Below are 25381 nucleotides of genomic sequence, written 5' to 3' on the forward strand. Positions count from 1 at the left end.
GGTTTTCACAGAATTTTGGTTCAGATGCTTTGATTCCTCAGTGGACAGAAGGATAGTTCTTCACCAGAGATCTCTTTGTCTCTGGAGAAGCCTCTTTCTCCCTGTTGACTGTTCAGGGAGTTTGGAAGCAGTATTGAACACACTGTAGTCTGCTCCCTCCCCATTCCGTGCTTCCCAAGGCATTCTAATTTAGTTTTCTTCTCTCCACCTTTTCAAGATTTTGAGAGAATTAGGAAAGGTTTTTTTGAGCAAGTCACATCATTTGCTGTTTTACCTGTCTTTATGGGTGGCATAAAATGGCCAATTGGCACAACATGTGAGCCTGAATGTTTGCAAAGGGTAGAATGCAGTCTTTCCATTTCCTAGACTCCCTAAGGAGACTTGTCCACTTGCTCCTCTCTTGAGTTGGTCTGTGCATTTTCAAATAGCCCCTAGTCATGTTATTGTTCCTTTGGAACCTTTTGGTGGAACTTAGCAGATACAAAACTGTTGTGCTCTTATTAAGACACTGTAATTAAATAATATTCTGTAGTGATGGGGAAGAAAGTGGGGAAGAAAGAATGCCCTGGAATGATAGTGAGCCTTATGAGGAGTAAATGAAAATGGTGTGGGTGCTGTGCCTTTCTCCTGCTGCAGGATGTTGTACCTCAAGCCTTGCTGGATCAGTATCTCTCCATGACTGATCCGTCCCGCGCACAAACAGTGGACACAGAGATTGCCAAGCACTGCGCCTACAGCCTGCCCGGCGTGGCACTGACCCTGGGCAGGCAGAACTGGCACTGCTTGAAGGACACCTACGAGACTCTGGCATCTGACATGCAGGTGAGCTCAAGCAGTGAACAGTCTGAAATTCTGACATGTGACAAAGACTAATTGCAACCTCTGTAGCGGTTTCTCTTGTTCACTGGATGTTGGGCTGTTGTGCTTTTTACACAGAGCTTTCCATCCCTGGTGTTATTCTACAAGGAATGGTGGTGCAGTGGTTGTTTCAGAGGAGGCAGGGGGTGTGGTGCTCAGGTAGTAAAGAAATGGGCAGGTTAGAGTGGGAGATGGATCTCCAGTAGGAAAATGAGGACAGGTTTCTGATTTTCCGTGCATGCTTGAGATCTTCTGGCAGTGTCTGGGAGCCTCCTAGGTTTGAGAATTTGGGCTGTGCTGCTGTGTGAGCAGACATGCCCCTGCAGGCATGTCTGGAGCTCAGTGAGTCAGCCTCACACCAGGCCTTGGTGCCACATCCAGTTAGTCATACAGGAATAACATCGCTATCACCATGCAGCAGCACTGCTGCTTTAAAAACAAATCCTGGAAATAGCAGCATTTTCCTTGTTGTCAGGTGGTAAGGAGGTGGCTTTCTGCATTTTGTGGTTTACAGTTGTTTCCCAGACCTCCTTTGTTTCCTTTTTTGGAGATGCTCTTTTTATTTTTTTAAATATTCTCAGACTGCTTCACCTCTCTTGAACTCGCTGCTTGCTCTGTCAGAACAGCAGTTCTCAGTGATACATTGTGAGTAATTTTATACATGGCTATTGCTCATGTTTTCCAGGCTCCCTTACAGCCATTAAAAACAACCAGCTAATAATTTAAAACACAAGTAAAAACAAATTGCCCTGTGTGCAGAAGTGTCCAGAATTTATCACCAGTCTAATCTGAATTACGATTGGATCACCAAACCAGGGCAAAAGAACAGTGCCCATGCTAATTGGAAAGTGCTGGCTAAAGAATAGAGATACTATTTTATTTTTAAAAGACTTTCTTGAAATAATTACTCAAATTAAACAATGTGCCCTCAATTTAGGGTGCCTGATAGCTCCACTGGTCCTTGGGCTGTTTGGGCACCAAGTGTGGAAGAAACTTTACCTATTATGGAAGCTAAAATATCCCAGCTGAAATATTGTGGGATATATGTCTTACTCATTTTAGTTTTAAAAGCAGAATGAGACAATAGTAGCATGAAACTAATTTATGCTGAAGAATTTAAAGCAAAAAGTAATGTGTGCAAGAGCACTGATGTCAGGAATACTATTTTGCTTCCTGGCACCTGGAAAATTAAAATATTTTGATGACTTATATTTGAATAGTTCCTTGATATGGAGGTGGAAGAAATGATACCTTGTCATTTGTCTTCTCTTCCATTTTCTTTTCTTTTTTTTTTTTTCATTTTAAATTTCCAGCGTAATTTTCAGTTGTTATATGAGACACTGTAAAGATATTTGTAAGTAGAGGAATTTACTGTGAGTCCAGCTTGGATACTGACCCTCAGGTTTGCCTGCAGCACTTTGGATCAATAACATTGATTTGTTTCTATTGCAGTGGAAGGTTCGGCGGACACTGGCATTTTCTATACATGAGCTTGCTGTCATCCTTGGAGACCAGCTTACAGCTGGAGATTTAGTTCCTGTCTTCAATGGCTTTTTGAAGGACCTCGATGAAGTGAGGATAGGCGTGCTTAAGCACTTGCATGACTTCCTGAAGGTATGTCTGTGTTCTGCCCATGTAACTCTGTGGCAATCTCTGCAGATATCTGTTGAATACTGGGATATATGTTGCAAGAGATCTCGGTTGTTGCTACTTGATTTTCTCTGAAGAGCTTTGTTCATGTTTATTCAGTATAGGATTTTTTTTTTTGGCTCTAATCTGTCTACACAACTTACTTGTCAAATTTCTGTAGAGGTTTCTTTGTAACTGCCTCATTTCTGGAGCTGAGAGACACAAATCCTAAAACTATCTTTACTATTTATGCCTCCTTTCTTAGAGTAAAAGAAGAGACTTGTCACTTTCTCCTTTCAGTAGTGCCCCATGCGATTTTACAGTCTTAAGCATTGCACAGTTTAGCCCAGAAAAGCAACACTGTTGCTAGATTTAAGGGTTTTGAAATAAAAAGAGTGTTTCATTAGTTGTATTTAAAGCTCTTGTTCTGTCTGCTGATTGTAGCCTGTAGCTCTTTATGTAAGTTTGTATTTACTGTTTCAGCTTCTTCATGTTGACAAAAGACGAGAGTATCTTTATCAGCTTCAGGAATTCCTAGTGACTGATAACAGCAGGAACTGGCGTTTCCGTGCTGAGCTGGCTGAGTATGTGCTTTTCAGAATGATTATTTTTATTGTTGTGGATATTGAAAAATGTGAAAATCATATGATAGATGTTTTGCAGTCTTATTCATAATTTAATTTTTTATTAGTAGATGGTTCTTCTCCTCCTCCACATGTCCCCCTTGCTTAAAAATTCCCAGTAGTTGTATTGGCATTATTGTGAATAAGTGGCAGCTTGATATTTGCAAGTGACCCACATTCAAGATGATGGCACTAAAAATAGATTTTGCTTCCCAGTAACTTCATTATGGCCACATTGCATATTTGATAAGTGTTGTCATATAAATGATGATACCCAGTTAAGCTCCCTTTTTTCTTATTGTGGCACACTCTCTTTGGTTGTTCTTCCATCTTGTAGGCAGCTGATTTTGCTCCTAGACCTGTACAGTGCCAGGGACATCTATGACTACCTGCGGCCTATCGCTTTCAGCCTCTGTGCAGACAAAGTGTCCTCTGTCCGCTGGATTTCCTACAAGCTGGTAAAGCAATCTAAATAAATTTAGGGTGTCAGACTTCTGAGTGTTGGTGGGAGTAATTTTTTAATTTACTTTTTTATTCCTTCTTATTTCTTCAAGGTTAGTGAAATGGTAAAAAAGCTGTACATGGCTTCAACACCAACCTTCGTGGTAGACCTCATGAATGAACTTGTTGAAAAGTTCTGTAGATGCCACAAATGGTCTGGTCGGCAGACTTTTGTCTTTATTTGCCAGGTGAAATGTCTTTTCATTTATATTCTGGGGGTTTGGGGAAGTTGGGTTGTTTGTTTGCTTTTTGTTTTTGTTTGAGTGGTGGTGGTGAGCAGAATTAAGGGGACTGGAGCTCTCCAGCTGTCCATTGGCACTATATTGGTGAATATTTGAGAGCATTGTTTCCAAAGGAATAGTTTCATGGCTGTTTTTTTCTCTGTTTCTCCATAGACGAGCTTGACTGCATCTTTAGCTCAGCATATTAGCACCAGGTCATCAAATCTGATATTGAATATAGAGCACAAGTGTAGCAAAATAATCTCTGAGTTGGGAAGCTACTTTGTTGCTCAGCATGAAATGAGATTGGTATAATAAATCTTTAGAAATCAATGAGTAGGTGCTGCCTGTACCTCTTCAATCAGCTTGTGCAGCTTGGTCAAACCAATGCATTCTCAGCAAAACAAACAGGAATTGAAACTAGCTGGGATCCCAAGGAAATGGTCAAATTTGGAGGCTGAAGCAGAGGTGCAGACTGAGAGCCACTGTGGCTCCTGCCCAGGTGGACAGTTCTTTGAAGTATTTGGAGAAATGTGAGCTTTGAGCTTATTTAGAGAATTGTTATTGCTATTAACCATTTTTGTCTCAATATAGTATCTAGTTTAAACAAAGACTAAATTAACTGTGAGAAGGATTGTAAAGGTCCTCTGCTTTTCTCTCCTGTTTTCAAGTTGTACAGTGATTAAAAAAAATAAAAGGGGAAAAAAAGGAGTTCCAGGTTTCTGATTATGTGTTGAGATTTCATCCTCCCTGTGCTGAAATGTAATGAAATTGCCTCTGTGTTCCTGCCAGACTATCAGTGAAGATGACTGCCTGCCCATGGACCAGTTTGCTGTGCATCTGTTGCCACACTTACTACACTTGGCATCTGACAAGGTTCCAAATGTTCGAGTCCTGCTTGCAAAAACATTGAAGCAAACCCTTTTAGAGAAAGGTTAGTGGCAGAAAGAGTTGCAATGGGCTGACTGCACAGGGGTTTTTTGTCCCTCAGTTTTCCTAAATTCAACTGGGAAAGAAGAAGCAACATCAGATGTGGGCTGCTGTTGCTTTTACTCTCTTTGATGTGAGATATTACCTTGGCTGACATGAAGCTATGACCCTGTTGTGGTGTCCCACCTGCTGTTGTGTAATGTTGAGGAAATGAGTTCTTGCTCATATGCCAGCCTGTTCCTTTGGTGTCATTTTCCATGAATGGGCTGCTTGGTAGAGGTGTCATCAGAAAGCACAAGTGAGCAACTAACATCTGTGAAGTTGTTCAACAGTGCCCTTTATTTAGTTTAGAAAATAAAAGAAGTTGATGTTGTGTGTAATAAGAAGACAGAAAAATATACACAAATATAAACTACCATTTGTTTTTTCTCACTGGGGGAGAAGAGATGGCTGATGTTTGGGCTTTATATTTTATGGTAGCAGTGGGAAGAAAGCTTCTCTGGATTCTCTTCAGGGAAATAAGACATGCAGCTCTCAAACTGCAGAGTGTGCTTAGGAAAGCATCTCCAGTGCATTGCAGGTGCCAGCAGAGTCAGCAGTGCTCAGAGCCCAAAGCACTGTTAAGGAAAGCAAAGAAAAGCAGCATTAGAAGTGTTAGGCTATTTTCGAAGACAGCTGAGTGTCTACACTTGGAATACTTCATCCATTTCTGGTCACTTCCACTCTCAGCACCATACACTGGCTTGAGGACTGCTGAGCTGTTGGGAGCTGCCTTGTGCATGCTGACTGAGGAAGCATATGGAGGCAGCTGAGATGGATGAGCTGATGGGCAGATTTATCTTCTGTTAACTGTGCCAAGGATGTCACTGTTCTTCCTGCTCTCACATGGCATTGGTGTTTTTTGTGTCCCCCACATGGATAGTGCACCTCCATTCTGCATTGCCACTACTTAAACTTGTGGCAGGTAGTCTCTGCCTCAGAGGTGTTCTGTGTCTGATTAGGGAGGGTGGATAGATTGGGGAAGGCAGGTTTAAAAAATCAGTTCAGGAGTTTTTAAACCTCAGATCTCAACTAATCTTCCTGTGAGCCATTTTTAGTTACGCTGCTTTTTTGCACCTTGTGTTCATCGAATGTTGGAACTTCTTCCACTCTTATTCATATTATCTTACATCTATAATTTGATGATTACTTGGCAGGGCTGGCAGGGAAATGGAGTGGCATGGCCATGGGTTGGTGGTATCTTTCCTTTGTCACAAATACAAGCACTCTCATCTGGAGTTGTACCAGGCTTTTCCTTCCTCTTTGTCCATGGAGTTTGGCACCCTTTTATACTGAAGGGCTGTAGAAATCCTGTACTTGTGCAACATCATTAGAACAACTGTATTCTGAAACATTAAATGATTTTTAAGGTGAATTCATAGATATATTTGGAAGTGTCTTGTGTGCCTCCTCAGATATTCCAGTTGGACTGTAAGAGTGCACTGTCCTCTGAAATTTTGTATCTCACGGCGTATGATGAGGCTGGCATGGAATTATCTGCTGCCCTTTCCTCCCATAAGTTTTGTGCATTTTCTCTTACAGAGTATTTCCTGAATTCTGCCAACTCTCACCAAGAAGCTGTGGAGCAAACAATTATGGCTCTTCAAATGGATGGTGACAGTGATGTCAAGTACTTTGCCAGCATCCACCCTGCCAGTACCAAAATTGCGGATGATGCCATGAGCACTGCTTCATCAACTTACTAAGTTCCCAATGTTGCTATAATTAAAAAAAAAAAAAAAATTAAACCAACTATCCTCAAATGCTTCTAAAATGGTTGATTTAGAGCAACCTCTTTGGAAGGAGGGATTTCTTGCCAGATTTAACAGGTGGATGTTATCTAAACCTGATAACCAGGGATTTTAAGTCAAGGCAAAGTAAACATACCTGTGTCAGCTTGACTTTAGAAAAACACTGCTCAGAGGATTATTTTTGCCACCGAAGCCTTAAATCTTCTGTCTTCCTGAACAAATGAAACTTGAATTGGCAGATCATTTTCATTGTAGAAAGGATGTGATGATTTCCAGAGACCTGCATTGTTTCTCCTGAGGAGTTAACTTAGCAAGTATTTTCTGTAGCAGCTGATGGGTGGGATGGCCAGAGAGGCGAGTTTGTACAGGGACTGAGACCTCCAGTATTAGAGCTAAAGTTTTTATCAGTCAAGGACTTGATTTGTGTGCAGCTGGGCACACCCTTAAGTGGGAATAGCTTTGATGTTTGTAAATGGGAAAAGTAGAAATTTGGATTTCTCTTAAGGGCTCAGTGCTAACACTAAACTAGAATCTGATTTTAATCCTTAAATGCAGCATATTGCTGTATCCATTAGCAGAAAACTTTGCTGAGTACCTGTGTCCTAATTATTTTCATGCTGGTCATGACCTAAAGGAAATTTATTAGCACATGTACTTTAAGTCAGGTATTTTTAACTTGATCATGATCAGCTCTGAAGGTGCAACTTTTTTCTTCATATACTGTACATATCTGTGAGCCTCCTTGGAGTGCTGCAGTCTAATCATGTTGTTTAAAAGCTGTTGTGATACAAGTTGTTCTCTACTTGTCCAAATAAAATTTATTAATAAGATGGAAAGAAATCTTGTGACCTTTTTAAGACATTAAAAAAATAAGTTTGAAATTTAAGTGGACTTTTTCTTTCAGTTTTCTACACCTTGGTGGCTATTCCAGGGGCAAGGGGTTTGTTTAATGATCGTGAAGAATTCTGCATTTTGAGATGGAATATGCTACAGCACAGATGTACTTTGACCATATTGTTGAGGTTTTGCTGGATTCTTCCAAGTGTCCCTTTTGCCTGGGAGCCTGTTGCCTCCAGCCTGAAATGTCATCTTGGCTGGAAGTAAGTCTGAACATCCACCTCAGTCAGATTTACAGAAAACTGTGAGTCCAGACTGCCCTTAACCTGCCTGCAGTCCATTGACTGCTTTCCTTTCCTCTCATTTAAAATTACTCCAGTGTCTCTTTCTGTGTCTTCCAGGGAGAACTTCCTTAAATCACCTTTCTTCCAGCCTGCAGAACCCAAAGTGTGTGAAGCTTTTTTTTTCCCCCAAGGAAGTAGAAATGGCTGTGGCAGCTTATCTTTGATGTATTTCAGCAGAACATTTTCACTTATCAGTCAGGTACCTGATGCCCTGGCAGTTGAGCCTTAGGGGGATATCTTTTTTTCAGCTCCTGTTTTTTTGGAAAATAGATTATTCTGCAGTTTCTTCTCTTGTAAACAGAAAGTTGCTATTTGCTTCCCAGAGGCTGTTTTTGTACTCCTTAGCACAGCCATGGAGGTGGTTAAGATGCAGAGCCATCTCTTTCTGCCTTGAAATGTGGTGAGTCTGGAGTTTTTTTGGGTAAGTTTGATTTCCTAAATTGCAGAGTTTTTTTCTTTTATGCTTGAGGACTTTTGCGGGATTTCTTTATTACTTTTTGTAGATGTGTGTTTTTCATCTGCTTTTTTGGTGTAGATTTTTAATATAATTTTTTTTTCCTATGCATGTCCCTTTTCAAAATTGGCAAAATCCCTGGAGGACTAGGCAGGGTGACAGTACTGTGGATGGCAGCAGGCTGTGTGGAAGCAGGGAGTAGTGCAGCTCTCCCTGCTGCCCTAAGGAGAGCACCTGAAAGTGACTCATCTTCTCCCAGGCCAGATGGTTCCCATTTCAGCAATATGCATTGAAGTGCAGTTGATTTCTTCATTTTGTTCAGAGAACATAAATCCCATCATCTGAGGGGTTTTTTTGCCTTGTGTCTGGCAATTAAGTTGTAGTTGAATTGTGTGTGAACAGGACCTCTTGAGACCAGAGCACAGTATTCACTGGAGGAGTATTGGGGTTTAAATCCCAGTGTTTGGAGTCTGAACTTAACATGGCCCAACCTATTTCCATCACACCACTCATGTACTCTTCCACTAGTCCAGAAAAATGAAGGATTATATCTGATCCCTTTATTTTCTAGTTACTTCAAGGTAAAACACTTCTATGTTGAAAAATGAGACAGAATTTCTGGATGCTTTATTTATGCAGTAGTGGCTCAGGCTAGGAATCAGAGAGAGTGTTTGAAGCTTTTCCTAAGGAAGACTTGAGTGTTTTCAGTTTCAGAGTGCCTGAATCTCCCTTTCATGTAACAGCTGAAGACCATCTCCAGTGAAGAGGAGAAATGGCTTTGTCCTTTCTCCTCCACCCAGCCTGTCACGCATCTATCCCTTTCTTTTCTGCTCTATTTGATGATTCCCAAGAAGCAGAGGGGAAGGAAAGACTTGCTTTATTGTCAGCATTTCCCTGGAGCATTTGATGTACAGCCTGAGGGATGTGGACTCTATTGCTGAACTCTGATAAGGGAATTTCTCATGCCAGCAGTGTTAGCAGTGCCAATAATTCAATCTTCATTGTGTCCCTAAGGATATGGGGTTTGGGGAAATGTGCATCCTTGTTCTGAGCACTGCTAAAGGGTGCTGGTTCTTCTGTGGAGCAGTGTCAGGGGGTGCTGCCAGACATCCTGCTGAATTACCTCCTGGGTGCCTTTCCTGAAGAAAGATTTGAGCTCTGTACCTCAGTTCATTTCTCTTTTGGTCAGTGTTTCCTGAGCAGAAAGGGAGGTGGCTCCCAAATTGCCATCTGTTGGTTCATGGTTTTCAAAAGCTGTATCATCACTCAACTTTCACCTGCTTGGTAGAATACCAGATTGGTTCTTCACAGCAATTTTCATTGTTTGCCATTTAATCTTTTAGCTCACTCATCTTGCATCTTCTTCCTGAGAATTCTTCACAGGAAACTCCTTTTATTCCCATGTCTTGCTTGCAGTGCTGCCTTACTCCCACTTGCTGTTTTTCACAGCAGCTTCTCTCCCTTCAGTTGTTTCTCCCCCAGGGACCCATCAGGATTTGGTATGGCCATTTCCTCACCACACTTGCCTGCAGATTTCATGCCAATAAAACCGGTAAATGTCTGCAACTCTGTTGGGGGGGGGTGTTTATAACCAAGACATGAGCAAGGCTTGGAAATTGTTTTTTTCCTGCTCTGAATGTCCCAGATGGCTGCTGCACAAGCTCCTGGCCCCGTGGGTTCATTAGGACAACAGAACAGCAGGGCACTTGTTAGAGCCTTGTTAGTGCTCGGCCCCTTGTCCCTGTACTGCCAGCAGTCAGGCTGCAGAGGTGGCTGGTTGGAATTGGGAGTGGAGGGGCAGGAGGGCAGAGTCTGTCCCATGGCTCTGGCACTCTCTGATTGAGTTCCCTCCTGCTGGCAAAGGCTCCTGTTGGTCCCTTGTCTTTTGCTGGGGAAGCTGGTGTGCACCTCACGTTTTCTGACCTGGTTTCAGGAAGGATAAGAAGAGGAGTCTGAGGCAGGCAGGTGGGCAGAAGCTGGTTCTGTATTCCACTTACTCTGTCCTTCCTGATACTGATGGGAAGGGTTTGTCTCCCTGTCTGTGCCAGCATGGAAAGGATATTTCAAGTGATCAATCATTTCTGTATGTGCAGAGTACTGAGAGACTGCCTTAAAATATGAAAGTATGACAGAAAACCTCATTTTGCATGATCTTCTCCCTCTGCCCGAGTGCCTTCAGATTCTGCCTGTTAGTTTTAATTAACATTCTGTTTAGATCAGAAAAATAAATAAAGAGCCCAAATTAATAGGATTATTTTAGGGTTCAGTTGCTGTTGAGGTTGATTAGAATACTCTGTCACTTAGCAGAGATAAATAACCAAATGTTTAAACATCTTACAGCTCTCTGATCATTGTCTGCTTGAAATTCTGTGACCTATTTCTGCAGACATATAATAACGTCTCTGTGTGGGAAATGCTTAAAGGGATTACCTGCAGGTGCTTTGGGATTGTGACTGTGACAAGTGAAGGTACTGAGCACACTTCTCTGCATGTTTTTTAGCAAGGCTGAGAGGAGGAGAGATGCACTGTTTGAACATCAAAAGGAATTTAATTTATTTTTCAGTCAGTCTGGGTTTGCGGTGTAAGAAAAACCCAAATAAACTCCATTTGAGTAAGGTACTGACAAGGCACAAATGGGGCCAGGCCATTTCTCTTGTACTGGTCATTGATCTCATGGTTTCTTCTGGTCTCTTGGCTGAGGGTTTTGGGTTTTTTTAAGTTTTTTCCAGTCACCTCCTGGATCTTTGTGCCTGACACAGTTTCCTGTAGGCAGTGCTGTCAGCAGAAATGTCCTGCCCCCATCTCCCTCAGGGACCTGCACTGGGATAAGCCCAGGCAGTGACTCTCAGTAGTGGGAGTGTGCAGCAGCAGGAGCTCATTGGGACTCCCAGGCACATCCCCTGTGTGGCAGCAAGTGGTGTTCATTGGTGCAGAAATGTGGGATGCAGTATTCCCATCTCTCAAATACAAAATGCTGGGATTGCAGACTGCCATGGTGATCTGCGGCGTTGTAGATGAACAAGGCTATGGCTGTGCTCAAGGCTCCCTTCCCCCTCCAAGGACCAGCTGTGGTTCTTCTCCTGGACCAGGGGGTTCAGAGACAAGAGGAATTTGGGAAGGGGAAAAGTCCATGCAGAGCAGCCCAGTTTGCAGAGTTGGTCTGAGAACTCTCGTGGTTCGGATGGGGAATTTTTCCAGGCTGTGGGAGTGGGGCTGTCTGGTTTAGAATCATATGTTTGTGCAGTGTTATCCTTTGGCAAAGCTTCCAGCTCAGGCTGTTAAGGCAGCAACACAAGAAACTCCCGAGGAAACGTGGCAGCAAGTCCTTTGTGTCAGCAGTGACAGTGCCAATGCAGAGTGCGCCGGGAGGGGCCTGTCCTGACAGGTTCTGTGGCTCTCCACCTCTGGAGAGGGTGGGGCAGCAGCCCAGGGCTTCCTCCGAGGGACAGGAAGGACAGACAGCCATGCTCTGGCGCAGGGCACGGTGCTGTGGCTTCTGCTGCTGGAGTGTGTTTTAAAGAACACAGTGGAGAACTTGTGCTGTTGGATATAAGCCATGTTATATGGGTCTGGACGAGGCATTTTTCCCTGTGCAGATGAAGCATTGGGAGTAAGACCTGCTTGCTGAGAAATGGAAACCTTGACAGATGAAGCTTGGTCAGACCTCTTTGGCAGAGGTTCAGGTTGAGGTTTTAATTGTTATCTATTTTTTTTTAATTGAAAGAAATTAGCTTTACATGGTCAGGTATCAAATTCTTGGCTTCAGTACATAGATTTTAAAAATTGCTACTTAACTCATTAATCTGAGGGGACAGAGAAATAAAAGTCCCCCCAGTGCTAGTGTAGGAACAGTGAATAGAGGTGGAAACCTTCTGTACAGGAGTCCTTTATGTCCATGGTAAAGGACAATGAATTTCTGGAGGCCCATCTAGCATTTTATTTTTCTTTTTATCTTTCAGAAAAAAAAAATAATAAAACAACCCCAGTTCTTTTTAGCTGTTCAGACAATACCAGTTCACTTCAGGCTGCTGCTTTTCAGGTAAAAAGAGGGAGGGAAAAATCCTGCTTGGTGTGCCAGATGTCTAAGGCTGTTCCAAGTACAGCTGCAGTATTTCAATGGGTATAAAAGCTGTTGTGATTTCAGTAACCTGTGGGCAGCCCCCCTCTTTGTGTCCTGCCTCACTGGCACAGGAATCCCAATGATTTGTTCATATGGTGCTTCCTGATCCCTTGGGCTTGGGACTGTCGGATGTGACCGATCTGTTCCAGGCCTGTGTTGGAAAGGGGTGTCAGAACAAGCCAGGTGTGTCATTGTCACCCATCCTATCACCTGGGGCCACCTCTAGTGGAAGTGCTCAGATTTGAAGAAGGGAGCCAAGGGCCAATCACTCACAAATGTTAAGTCCAGAACAGCAGAATTAATGTTGTGAGCTTGTTCCTGCCTCTTTTCAGTAAATGTAAATCAGTCTGGTATTTTGTCCAAAGGGTTTGACAGAGATGCTGCTGCTGCACTTGGCAGACACAGGCTCTATAAGGTGTTAGGTCTTAGAGGCTTATTTTAAGTCCGCTCAAATGACACTTTGATTTATATAACCTGGTCCTTTAGGATGTGTATGTGCTTCACACAGGTGCCCAGGCTGCTCAGGTATTTTTCTATGGCCCTTGGGATTGAGAAATACATTATGTGATCTGAACAGCACACTCAGATTATTGTGCTGCAGTTACTTTCCACTTTATTTGAAATTAGCTTTGGCTTTTTTTGGCTAATGATTCACAACTGCCACGTGCAGGCTTTCCAATGGCTGCTGCTCTGTGGCTTTTTCACAGCAGGCATTGGGATGAGGAAGCTGCTTCTGTGCTTGGGGTAGCCAGGCCCCCCGGCAGAGGAGGAGCAGGAGCGCAGCCCCAGCCTCACCTGTGCTGAGGCACAGAACAATTCAAACATCTCTCAGGTGGTTTGACACCAAGTTTCTGCTTGCAGGAGCTGTGCTGCTGCAGGAGCAACAGCTCCACCTGTTTCAGACCTTACTTTGAGTAATTTTTCATAGAAACTTCTCAGCTGCAGGCACCCACCTGAGAAGAATAACTGTGATCTGCATTATGAAGTAGATGAAGGAGAAACTACTTTCAAATGGCTGTTGAATTTATTTGCTTGATAAATACAATCCTAACAAAATAAAAGTTAACCAATATTAAGAGATTTGTCTGAAGAACATTAGAAAAATCCATGACAATTCAATAGGAATTAGTGTGAATTAAACAAACAAACAAAAAGTTTAAATATTGCCAGCAAATATAAAATGTATGTAACGAAGGCAAGGGAGAATGCTTTAGTTTACATTTGTAATCTGATCACATTTTCTGTGTTTATAAACTTTTTTCCAAATTTTAAAAAAATACTATGCTGTTTTTTCTATAACATATCAAAGCATTATTTGTACAAAAATCAAATCATGGCCAATGATTCACAACAGTGCAATAGATAAAGAATACAACCACATCCAACAGGTGCTGAAAATAAATATCCAGATTAAAAAATAAGATAGCCTATATGCACTCTGTGGAGTTTCTGTCTATCTATGGATTGAGGGCTGAGTCCAATGAGCGTATCCAAAACATTAAAGGGCCCTTAAATGCCAGTGTGGGTGGAGGATTTTGAAGGGCAGAAGCATTAAAAACAGCCAAACCCAAACCAAGTCCTGGGTAGTGGTGGTTGATTTGTTAAACACCAACAAAAGGAGGCTATTGCTGAACCCCCGGTGCCTCCTGTTGGTGTGGCTCTGCGGGCTCCTTTGGAATCCCAAGTGCCTGGCATTTGTGCAGGGGCAATGCTGTATTGCTTGGTCAGGCAGATACGTCCTAAAGACATGACCCCTCCCATCCCTGCCTACAAGCAGTGGCTTTTTCCAAGAGATGGAAACATTTAAAATGGATGAAGACAAAGCGCTTGGCTACACGGCAGCAGTGTGAACAGGGCCTGTCTCAAACAGGAGTGATGAGGGTGGTTAATGATGAGTCAGTGAGTTACCTACACTGCTAAAGGACATGGACATTTCCATCATTTGGGGACATAAATAACATCTCTCAAGTTTTTACACTTATTCAGTACATCTCAGAACAGAAATGAAGCTTAAGGGCATGTTAGGTAAACATGATACCCCACAGTCTCCCACCGTTTCAGCCAACCCAGAATAAATTTAAAGCTCCCTTGTATATAATCTGCATCAGAAAGGTATCAAAGGCACAAGCAAGAAGTGACTAGGTTAATAAGCAGAGATAATGGTGAATGAGGATGAACAGATCCACAAGGCAAATCATTAGTAAGTGTGGGTGGGTTTTGTTTTACTGAAAAGGAGATCTTCCAATTCTGCTCCAGTGAATGTAAATAATGATTTTGGTTTGAAATAAAACTGTTACTGAATTATTTTGAATCACCTGAAGGAAACCAGTCTTGAAATAATCTGATACTAACTGGAAAACTCTTCTGGCCTCTCCAAACTCACCTGAGTCTGATGAGTAGAAGCCACAAGTATTAGAGACAAAAGTCTCCAGGGCTTAAAAGAAAAGTTTCTTTACAGAATGTACACAGCCACCAAGAATTTGTGCAGTTTGACTCAAATTACAGTAATTTGCACAGTTCGGTTGATTTCGTGCATAGCCAAGGAGCCAGATCAAATGGGAGTTTCTTTCCTGTCTTTACTTGGGGATGGCTTGACTTGCTGCTCCTTGCTTGCTTTTGGCTGCTCTTTGGCTGCTTTTGTCTCCAGGACAGTGTCTCTCTGCTGCTGAGAAACGCCCCCGCGCTTTTCCGGCTCCTCTTCCTCCTGGCCCTGCTGCTCGGATTTTGCGCGCTGCAGCAGGCGGAGCTGCACCCGCAGCTCGATGATGGCCTCGCGCTCCTCGTGAATCGCTTGGTTCAGGTGATTGTTCTTGATCTTTTAAGGAAGGGAAACAAATGCCAGGGAATGACAATATGTTCCTCTGACACACAGTAGCTCAGGGGTGTTTAGCACTGCTGGCCCAGGCAGCAACAGGGACTCGCACACAGCAGTGATTTAAAAGCTGCGTGTGGCTCACAAGCCTGGGCAAAACTGATGCACACAACCAGTTTGCACCTGTGCAATCACATGAGCACCACAGGAGAGAACCAGTGAATGCTAAGAACCAAATCCTACCTCCAGTTCCTCGTTCTGTCTCTGCAGATCCTCCAGGATGACCTGCAGCTCCTCCTCATCTTCACTCTCACTTTCACTCTCGGAAGAGTATTCCTCGGTTTCGCTGCGGCCGTGCTGCTGGCGACTGAAAGAGCAAGGGCAAATTCCACTTTAAATGCTTCCTTGAGTCTGCCAGAACTGTGGCAACACAAGAGACTTAACTTTCATCCCCTCAATCATCTGCCAGTGGTTTAAAGAGCAAAATCAGACTTCCATTTCAAAGCTTAATTACAAAAAAAAAAAAGCGGTGATTTTATAGGGGGATTTTTTTAGTGCACAGGGTCAAGTTTCCTTTACATCATAATTCCATTGTTAAAACAATAGAAAATATCCTGCAAGATTCAAATTTGTCAAGACTTCAATAAAAACAAGTGGCTTTCAACTGTGATGTTCACTGGGTGAGCTTTTAAGTGTGGTTTGGAGTATTCTTTCAGCAAAGCATTTATGTATTTTTAATCCCAGCATGCTATCCTGGCTGGGCTCTGCTGTGAGCTGTCCCCTTTACCTTTGTATTTCAGCTATTTCTGCTCGGAGCCGATCTATTTCTTCCTTCTCGGAGGCGATCTGTCTCCGCAGAAACTGCTCCATGGCCAGCAGCTCTTCTTGTTCTGTTAAAATCTCATTCTCCTGCAATGATCAGTTAGTTCACTTAAAGCCTTGACTTTATTTCCTACAGGAACATACAATAAGTATGAGATGATGCTGTTCTCTGAAATACTTTCGGTGGCAGTGGTTAGCATGTCTGCTTTGAACTTTGATCCATCAAGACCTCAAAGCAAATAAAAAGTTCAAACCCAACAATGTCTGTTCTAAATCCTCAAGATAATCACTATACTGAATAGTTGTGGAGATGACACACCAAATCCTGGTATGTTTGGCTGCCTTTCCTTAAATCACAGGGGAAAGCTCTGGCCAACCAGTAAAATAACTAGAAAAACTGAATTACATGTCTTTGATCTCCTCCCCTCTGTACTTTCCTCCTTATATTCATTTTCAAAGCTACTGGGGGAAGCAACAGGAGGCAAAAAAGCCAAAAGAGTTGCCTTATTTCCTTTGATCAGCAGGAAAGCAGTTAACAGTACTGAACCTGGCTACATTGGGAAGTGGTGCTTTCTATGTACATGAACAACAAGGGCCACTTTTTTTTCTTTCACAGTGTCTCCTTTCTGCTGTTAACAAGAGTCTCCTCAGCTCTGGGCTCACTCCTGCAGTCAGCATTCCTTCCCTGCTTCACTGGCCATTAAAACAAAGCCTTGTGGTTTTAATGGACACAGAGACCCCTCTGAGCCTGCAATGTCCCCTCTGCATCACAAGGGACAAAGGAGTGTTTAATAGATCTGAAATATAAAATACCATTACCAGGCAAACAGGTAAGTGCCTGCCAGCTACCTGTGCAAGCAGAATATTTATAACTTCTTCATTCTCATTCATTTCTTCTTTGGAGACATCCTCCTTTGAAAGGCTAGCAATTTCTTGTGCAATCTTTGTTTCACACTCCTGCCAGAGAAAGAAAACAACATTTAAAAGGACAGCTTCCCTGGGCAGTGTATTTGCTCTAAAAAATATTTTTTTAATGCTTTATTTTCCAAATTTAGAACCACCATCACAGTTGTCTTCCAAATTTTGAGCATGGTCTGTCCCATCTGTGGGACATAAAATAGTTTAAAAAACACTTCTCAGATTTGTTAACCTCAAGTCTTCCAGTAATTCCTCTTGGTACTCTAGGACTCAATGCAATGAGCACGTGCCCTAGCAAACATTAAGGTTTTCATCACACACACATTTTTCGTGAACAGCTGTGAAGATCTCCTGTCCCTGTGAGAGCCAGCTAAGCAGAAAACACAATTGCTCATCAGGCATGTAAAGTTAAAATGAGAAAATCTGCAGCAAAGAAGACTGAAAGGTGTTTTGATCTGACTAGGTGTCTCTGCACTGTTATGGATTAGGATCCATGATTTAGCTGTCTGGCCAATAAACAGGAAAGTTACCCACCTGTCTCTTAGCTTCTCTTAGTTTCCTTTTAAGAGCTGTTAAGATTCTCTGCACCTCCCAGAGTCTCTCTTCTTTGGATAAGTCTTTTATCCCTGCCTGCAAGTCTCTGTGTAAACAGTTCAGAAGGAACTCCTAGAAAGATTGCCAAAGAAATCATCTTTAAATATATTGTACCAGAGCAGATTGAAAAGGAAGATGTTTCTTGCTTTGTGGCAATGGGCTGGGAGTTCTGGTTTCAAACCTTGACATGTCCATGAACAAGTGTTAACACAAACCCAGCATGGATCCAGAGCCAGCTGAAGAGCAGTACTAAAGAAACCACCCTCCCTAATGGGCTCTCCTGACCCTCCTCCCACAACCAAAGTACTGACCTGCATAGCAAAGCACTCCATGGATGACACAGCTATGAGCATCACAAGACCATAACAACTTTCCACACATGAAAAAGGAAAGGAAATCATCAAGCTCTTCCCAGTGGTCTCACCAATAGGATAATTGTGATGGACTTAAAGCACGTGTTACAAACTTAGGAGAATTTTCTACTGAATGTATAAAATCCAGGGCAAAGATAAACAGAAAAACACTCAAGTAATTGCCAACCTGTCGCCTGATTTCTTCTTTGATGCTCTCTTGTGTTTCTGGAAGTGCTGGCATTGTTGCCATATTTGACCAGCGAAGAGGTTTTGTCACCTGCTTGAGGGTCACATTTCCAAAGAACTCTTGAACATGTGTAAAAAACACGTACAGGACCCGATTGCTGATCTGAAAAGGACAGGGGGATATTGGTTAAGATGATTTATTCTCATCATCTTTATCTGCAAAGCACAGTGTCCTCCAGAAACAGCAGCCTTTAGTAAACCTTTCTGTGAGCCACAGTCATGTCAGTCTGTCTTGAGATTAAAATCTGGATTGAAAAGTATCTTTACATTCAACAATGCGGTGTTGGCCTCAAGGGATCACTTCACTGTTTCTCTTACCTGTGCATCTGAGACACTTTCATACTAAACTCAGCATCTTCACATCTCTTAAACAACCAGAATTATTTCCATCACTGATAGACACAGAAATGCATTCAATCTCTTTGTACTCACGTAAAGACAGATAGCAAGAGGGAACATCAACCCTACTGTGTTATACCTGACGGCTGGCTACACCTGCTCTCTCTTCCCCCAACCTCTAAGTATTCTTACAGCTTCTCTCTCTGATGACTTAATATAGTAGAAAAAAGTAGTATGCAAGTATCTTTCACTATATTCCTTGTTTTAACCTGAGACAGAAGCAAGTATATTTATTTTGATACTTTATCTTCCACTGACATTTAAAAAATTATCCTGAAACAAATATTAGAGTTGTGTCATTACCTGCACTTCAATTGCTAAGATCTAGTTACCAACAAAACATGATTGGGCCTGCATTGTTTTACCCTAATTGTAACTTCTTTTCCTAGCTAGAGAGGTTTCTGGCATAGCAAAAAAGCCTGGAATAACAGCTGGCCCTTCTGCTACTGGGCCTCCACCTGGACTCTAATTATAAAGTCAGGCTTTTCTAACTTGTGGTGTTTGCTCTAGAAGATCCACACCCAGTAATGCCACATTTTCATCATGCACAGGACTAATTCTGAGCTGTGTTTAATTAAATATTTCCAAGATGTCTATTAAGGAATCAAGCAATCCAGAAACCACAAAATCTTACTGGAAAACCAAGTCAGTTGTTATTCCCCAGCCATTTGGCTGCAGACAACAAAGCCATTTTACCTAAGTCACTACTGCATCAGGAAGATCTACGTGCAGGACAGGGTTCATATTAAAATTAAGCAACAATATCTTAACTAAACTATCGCTGAATCAAAACCACACAGAAATTGTGTAGCTGTATGAATTACTGAGCAAAATCAACATTAAATGACTTCTCATAACAGAATTGAAAGACAGCAGTCTTTGTAATACTCTGATAATAACCCAAATATCAGACCCACAGTATGCAAGCCCACATGCAGAAAGTCTTTTGTTCCCCCTTTCCCAGCATTTCAGGTTCCTGAGGCATAAAGAGGAGCTGTAAATTAGCTACACTGTATCAGACAATACCCAATTCCCACCTGCAAAAGAATTCCTACAAAGAAATCTTTCTTGGGCTGCAGTTCTGCTCTAAGCCTTGCAGTGTGGAGCACGTACCTGAACAGTAGGGCTGAGCACTATAGAAATATTCTGGATGTTCATTTTTGTTTCTAGTTCCTTTGCAATAACATGGTCCATATGCACAATCAGCCATGAAATCAGGAGATGGTTACACTCTGGCAGCTCTTTGAGCAGCTTCTGGCACTCCTGAACTTTCTCAGCTTCTGTGCTCTTTCCACAAGCATCTTCAAAGCGGGGCATGAGCTCTTTGGTAAGCAGATTTTCGGGCAGTTCCCGTAGGTACTGTTTGAGCAAGCTGGCGACTGTGTTGGGCTCATATTCCTCCAGGTTTGGAGATTCCTCGCGATCATAGGCTGCCTTCAGCTCGTCAACTTTTGATTTTATTCCTTGAAATAGTTAGATCAAGAATTAAGAGAAAATTTGACTGTAAATGTCTAACAGTTATATTTAAACTTTTGTTTTTGGAGATGCCTTTATTTCACCTCTCCTTACAATTTCAGATAATTGAGAAGCACCTTCTAAAAGTTATACACATGTAACAAAGTGAAAATCGTGACTCAAAATTACATGGTCACTGGTTCTAAAAGCACTGACTACTCCTATGAAGCAAAACCAAAGCACTGACAGAGCTCTGAATCAGAACTGGTACCAGCATTCCCTTTCATCAAGGAACACAAAATAGGGTGAGGAAAGGCTGGGGAACTCGAGATCAATTGTGTATTTGCATTAAGCTTCCTTCTGGCTGTTCAGTTACCCATCCCTAACCCAGGCAGCAAATATGTTTTTAGTTCAGATGCTGTGTAACAAGCTCTACCTATAGCAGCTTTCCTTTGTCAAAACAAACCCCACACTTTTTAGTTTCCACATTTCCAGCTGGCCCTCCTCAGCAGAGGAATCTCACACAGGATCCTTGATTTGAGGCACCACATGATTAAAAGTGTGTTCACAATTATTCAACCCAGCCAAGATTTTCTACAAGGTGTTTGTATAACTCAGTGACATTCCGATCTTCCTAAGCTTGGGGAAATTTCATTCTTGCAGCTCAAACACCCACTCGAGTTATACCAACTTGGTGCACAACCCTGGCTTGGCTCATACTCAATGAGCACAACTGGGCACACTCAGCCCCTGGAAAATGCCAGGAAAACATGCTCAGTTTCACGGCCAAAATGAGCCATCACAACAGCTGCAGGCCACTAAGGCACGGCAATGCTCTCTCTGAGCTCTCAATTTAAACAATGCTACACGCACAAGAGGGAGCTGTTGCACTGGAGAACATGTACAAAGAACACAGCAGAAATTAAGGAAAGCACACCTGTGAAAACTCCCAACACATCGTGTGTAAAAAAATCAAGCAACCAAAACGTGTCACTAGCAACTGCTTAAGGTGCTGCAGTATTTCTGCATGCCCACCAAACACCATGCAGATGGACAGCAAGAAGATAGCTAGTGAAGCCTTTAAAATCATTTCATTACTGGTTTACAGTGAAGGGTAACTTGATTGAACATGCTTTTCCTGAAATTCCTTTCCTTGCCTTGTTCTCGGTCCCTTCCAATGTAGCCACAGAAGTACTTACAGGAGCTGCATTTCTGGTGCAGCTCACAAAGAAAGGGACTGTTTTGTCCAATGTGACTTAAACTGAGGTTTCACTTATGTAAGCTGGTGTTACACAACTACCACACTTAATTAGCTGCTGTTGCTAACCTTAGTGAAACGTGCGTTTTCTGCTTATAAGCAAATTTGCTGAGAGAAAAGAAGTTTTCAAGAAAAAAATATACAATGGGACTAAATGGAAAAAGCAACTTAGTGGGAAGCATAAGCAATGAAATGGTTATAGCTCATCTTTGCTTTTGCTATCAGCTACCATTATATTTCTAAAGCAGAAGAAAAAATACAATATACTAACACATGTTATTCATTGCTACCATCCCATGACAAAAGCCAAAATAGGTGTGTTTTTACTGGCATTAAGTAGTACCACCACATTACCAATTTTTTCTGGTACTTCAGACCTACAAGTCTGCTAAACTTTGGCTAACCTGATTACCTTCTGGATAATTAATGGAGCTATAAACAGTGTGCCTAGATGTTGGAAGTGATAAAATAATAAGAAATTTGCAAGTAAAGACCTTAGGAACCTGGATGTCAGTGTGCCCAGAGTACCTGAAACTCTGTAGATGCCTTCACATTTCATGCCATACTTCTCTACGTAATCTATACATTCACGGAAAACTGCTGGCAGGCGGATGCCATCGTACATCATGGTCCTGTCTACTGCGTCAGACAAAGGAATGCCAAACACGGGTCTGTGACTTGGAACATCCACTTGAGGTATCTCTGTCTCTTGAATTGGCTTTTTCTTTTTCTTCTTCTCTTTCCACTGTTTTACAACATCTGCTGCAGTTAAGTCTTTTGACTTTTTCTCTTTGTGTTTGTCTTCCTTATGTTTTTCTTCCTTGTGTTTTTCATCTTTGGGTTTCTCTTTTATTTTAAAATCCTTCTCCTTCTTTTTGGAAAAGCTGGGTTTCTTGAAGACATGTATTCCCTTGGAGCGCTTCAACTTGGAAGGACTTTCAGCTTCGTCACCGGAACTGTCCTCTTGAAACGCAGCGTAGCCTTCCGCTGTTGGGCAAAGCAGGAGAAGGGAAGGGGACAGCTGTGAGTCTGTTTACTTTCCAGACAGCAACAACAAGAAGTTGCATGTAAGGAGGAGAGGGAAGAAGCAACAAGAATTAAAAAACAGTGCCTGTCTGACTCCTCGGAAGGTTTTCTTTCGTTAGACACTTGAGTGGATAAGGATTAAATCAAGTTGTATAATTACATCAAAGATAAGCCACAGAGCTCCTGAACGATCTAAACAATGAATACTTTATGTACTTACTCATAATGGCTATGTCCATCTTATGGGCTAGATTCCCATCTAATAGTCAAGGAAATGCAAAATAAAAACAACTGTCTGGCAACTTCTCTATGTTCCTGCAATCAACAGTATAAGAGTTGCTGTTAAGGATCATTGACTGCATACATAGAAGTCTAACAAATTTCAATTAACAACAAACTAAACTCCAGCCACCTAAAGTCCCAATCCTTTTCCAAAATATTATGAATTTAAAGACAAGTATGAAGTTAATAAAGTTTCAGTCTCAAATAAAATCCAAAAATCCCACTCCAAACATAAACCAAAAAAGCACTAGCACTTACTTTTCACTAGATGAATAACACAATTCCAGTAACACTAGAACAATACCTGCCCATGAAAGTGCAGATTTGCCTTAAAAAGCACATGGGAGAGATTCAAACAAGTCCCTGGGCTGAGCACACCACTCCAGCAGCAAACATCCAAGTGCTGTCTAAAACATGCACCGGGTGCTTTTAAGTCGCTACGCCTCTGCAGCTGGCCCTGCCTCACCTTCAGGCAAGAACACAAAAGTCTTTAAAGGTGGATTACAAAAAAACCCCAACAAACACACCAACAAAAAAAAAAAAAACAACCCACAAACGAACGCAGCAACATGCAATCCAACACAACTTTCAAGCCCACTAATTTTAATTTTACATATACAGAACCCCATGTAAGAAAAGTAAGCCTGAAACCTGGTCAACAATGGTGACATTGGACACGCCATCTGCACTAGCCAGGTCCCCAAGGCAGTGGGCAGCAAGCCCCCATTAGGAGCCCTTTGAGGCTCTTCCACTGCCTACAGGCAGAGCCTCTGCTCGAGTGAGGCAGCACTGACAGCCAAGTGCTCCTGCTGCCTGAATAGTTTTGGGCAGAGGAAAATTACCCTCTTGATAATATTCGAGCATATCTCGCATGAGGCTATCAGCTATAATTTTTTCCAAGTGGAATATCTGCAGAAGAACCAGGGGGCATTTAGTCTTTCCTCCTTCCAATTCTGAACTATACCAGACTGCAGAGTTTCTCAGCATTTTTTCAGCATATAAAAGAACTGTCTTTATTTTGAAGCCTCCTTGACTGGTAGAAGATAGCTTGTCATAGTCAAACAAATATAAGAATTTTATTAAAGCATGGAACTACCATAAGATAATTGCAATTGTTGAATCAGCTCAGTCTTTGCAGCTGATACTCTTCCCTAGGACTACCAAACACACACTTTCCTAGAAGACTGAAAAAGACTGTAGAACTGTTCCTGTCCAAGTGGATTTTAACATAAAAATGCAAACGTTAACTGAAGGCCAACCAGCAGCCAGGACTTCCCCTCCCTGCTTACTGACTATGTCACTTACTGATTTTTGTAAACTAAACCCAGAAAGGGGCAAGGATTCAAATCTCACTCTGGTACAGAAGCAACTGCAGATCCACCAGCTACAGGACAAAGCAGGAGGACACATCTTGTGTTTTATGAGAATGAGATGGGGCTGGCACCAAGGTTCAAGATGAACTTCAGAGATGTAAATTCCAAACAGAGAGCCAGGTGTCCCCCAGAGAGAGCCTGGAACAGTCTGCCCTCAGTGCTTCCTCCTGGGTAGCTGTGACAGCTCCCAGTCACACAGCGTGGGGGTCCCACATGCACACCAGGAAGTGCCAGCACTGGAACACAGGCTGGGAGGTTGGTGCCACCAACAGAGCACTGCTTACACATCCCAACACTGCACTCTGCAACACAAGCCCCAGAGCCTTCCTAGGTCTGTGGTAATGTAACACCAGCAAGAGAACATTACTGAATCTGGTATTTCTTGAATTCACGAGAAGACATCAAAGAGCAAGTTAAATACAAACCCAGCCTTTTAAAATTTATCTCAGTAACATAAGTCAACAAAGCTTAGAAACATAAACTAATACAGATTCACACAGAATATCCCAAGAGAGGATTTGCATGTCTCTCAAGAATAGCCTGATTTTCTTTACTATACTTTTGGTTATAAAATTGCTGTACCTCTTTCACCAGTGATGCAATTTACTGAAATATACACAACAAAAGTTTATATAGAAGAAAAATTACCAAAAGTGCTTGAAAAATCAGGTAGTTTTAAATATGGAAAGAGTATTACCTACAGTATAGTAAACTGGTATTTCTGTCCACTGTTTCCTCAAGACTTCCAGGACTAATAGTACCCATTTTCCCATCACTCTATGCCACTGACATTTTCCTCCATCTATATGAGAACAGTACTAATGTAATAAATACTCCAATTTCACCAGCATAATGACACAGCATAATCTGCCAGTTCCTTTTGTTAGACTTTCCTTCCATAAGCATGCCTTCATTGCAGTTATTTTAAATGCAATGCTTCAAGTTACGTTACATGTAATGTAATGCTTGAAGTTCCCTTATCTTACTGAGAATTATAAAAAACCCTATTATTATTATTATTATTATTATTATTATTATTATTATTATTATTATTATTATTATTATTATTATTATTATTATTATTATTATTAAGAACAACAACAACAATAAATTCCAGTGTTACTCTGGAAAAATCTAGTTTACAGGCTTATAATCTTTGTCATGCAGCAAGTTCAGTGTCTCTATCAGTCTGCATACTTGGGAATACTTCTGTGTTCTCATAACAAAGCACCAAAGTCATGCTGTAGTATTTATTGTTAACTCCAAGGGTGGCATTATTCAGATCTACCACTTTGCAAACCTACTGCAAGAGACATTTTGTCCATTGGGTCTCTGATGGGTTTTTTAAAGTAAATTACAACTCTACAGCTGATTTGGCTCCCCAGGGAAATCTGCAGGATCTGTAATTAATTAATTGAAAGAAAACATGGATGGCTTTTACATATGAAAGAATTAGTAGGTCAAATATGACTGAAGTGCAGTGCAAGCATGAGTTACCTAATGTCAGTTTGTCAGAGGGACTGTCATCAGATTGTA

At 41.8% G+C, this 25381-nt stretch overlaps 2 protein-coding genes across 8 annotated transcripts in view; one reads left to right on the plus strand and one right to left on the minus strand.

Moving 5' to 3' along the window:
* The window catches only part of PPP4R1 (protein phosphatase 4 regulatory subunit 1), a 63182-nt gene extending 55744 nt beyond the window's left edge, over positions 1–7438 (plus strand). For all 7 annotated transcript variants that reach the window (XM_036400453.2, XM_036400437.2, XM_036400488.2 and 4 more), the window contains 7 exons: positions 637–822; positions 2311–2472; positions 2971–3071; positions 3448–3568; positions 3665–3799; positions 4625–4766; positions 6344–7438. In XM_036400453.2, the coding sequence (XP_036256346.1) occupies positions 637–822; positions 2311–2472; positions 2971–3071; positions 3448–3568; positions 3665–3799; positions 4625–4766; positions 6344–6507 (1011 nt within the window). In that variant the 3' untranslated portion in view covers positions 6508–7438. The remainder of the gene's footprint in view (positions 1–636; positions 823–2310; positions 2473–2970; positions 3072–3447; positions 3569–3664; positions 3800–4624; positions 4767–6343) is intronic.
* Positions 7439–13312: 5874 nt separating this feature from the next.
* The window catches only part of RALBP1 (ralA binding protein 1), a 32948-nt gene continuing 20879 nt past the window's right edge, over positions 13313–25381 (minus strand). Inside the window, exons 3-10 of the mRNA XM_036406317.2 lie at positions 21693–22151; positions 19565–19914; positions 17994–18155; positions 17394–17525; positions 16791–16898; positions 15907–16028; positions 15363–15486; positions 13313–15122 (exon numbers count right to left, since the gene is read on the minus strand). Coding sequence (XP_036262210.1) covers positions 14859–15122; positions 15363–15486; positions 15907–16028; positions 16791–16898; positions 17394–17525; positions 17994–18155; positions 19565–19914; positions 21693–22151 — 1721 coding nt within the window. The 3' untranslated portion in view covers positions 13313–14858. The remainder of the gene's footprint in view (positions 15123–15362; positions 15487–15906; positions 16029–16790; positions 16899–17393; positions 17526–17993; positions 18156–19564; positions 19915–21692; positions 22152–25381) is intronic.

This window comes from Molothrus ater, chromosome 1, assembly GCF_012460135.2.
Source record: "Molothrus ater isolate BHLD 08-10-18 breed brown headed cowbird chromosome 1, BPBGC_Mater_1.1, whole genome shotgun sequence".
Taxonomy (NCBI): Eukaryota; Metazoa; Chordata; class Aves; order Passeriformes; family Icteridae; genus Molothrus; species Molothrus ater.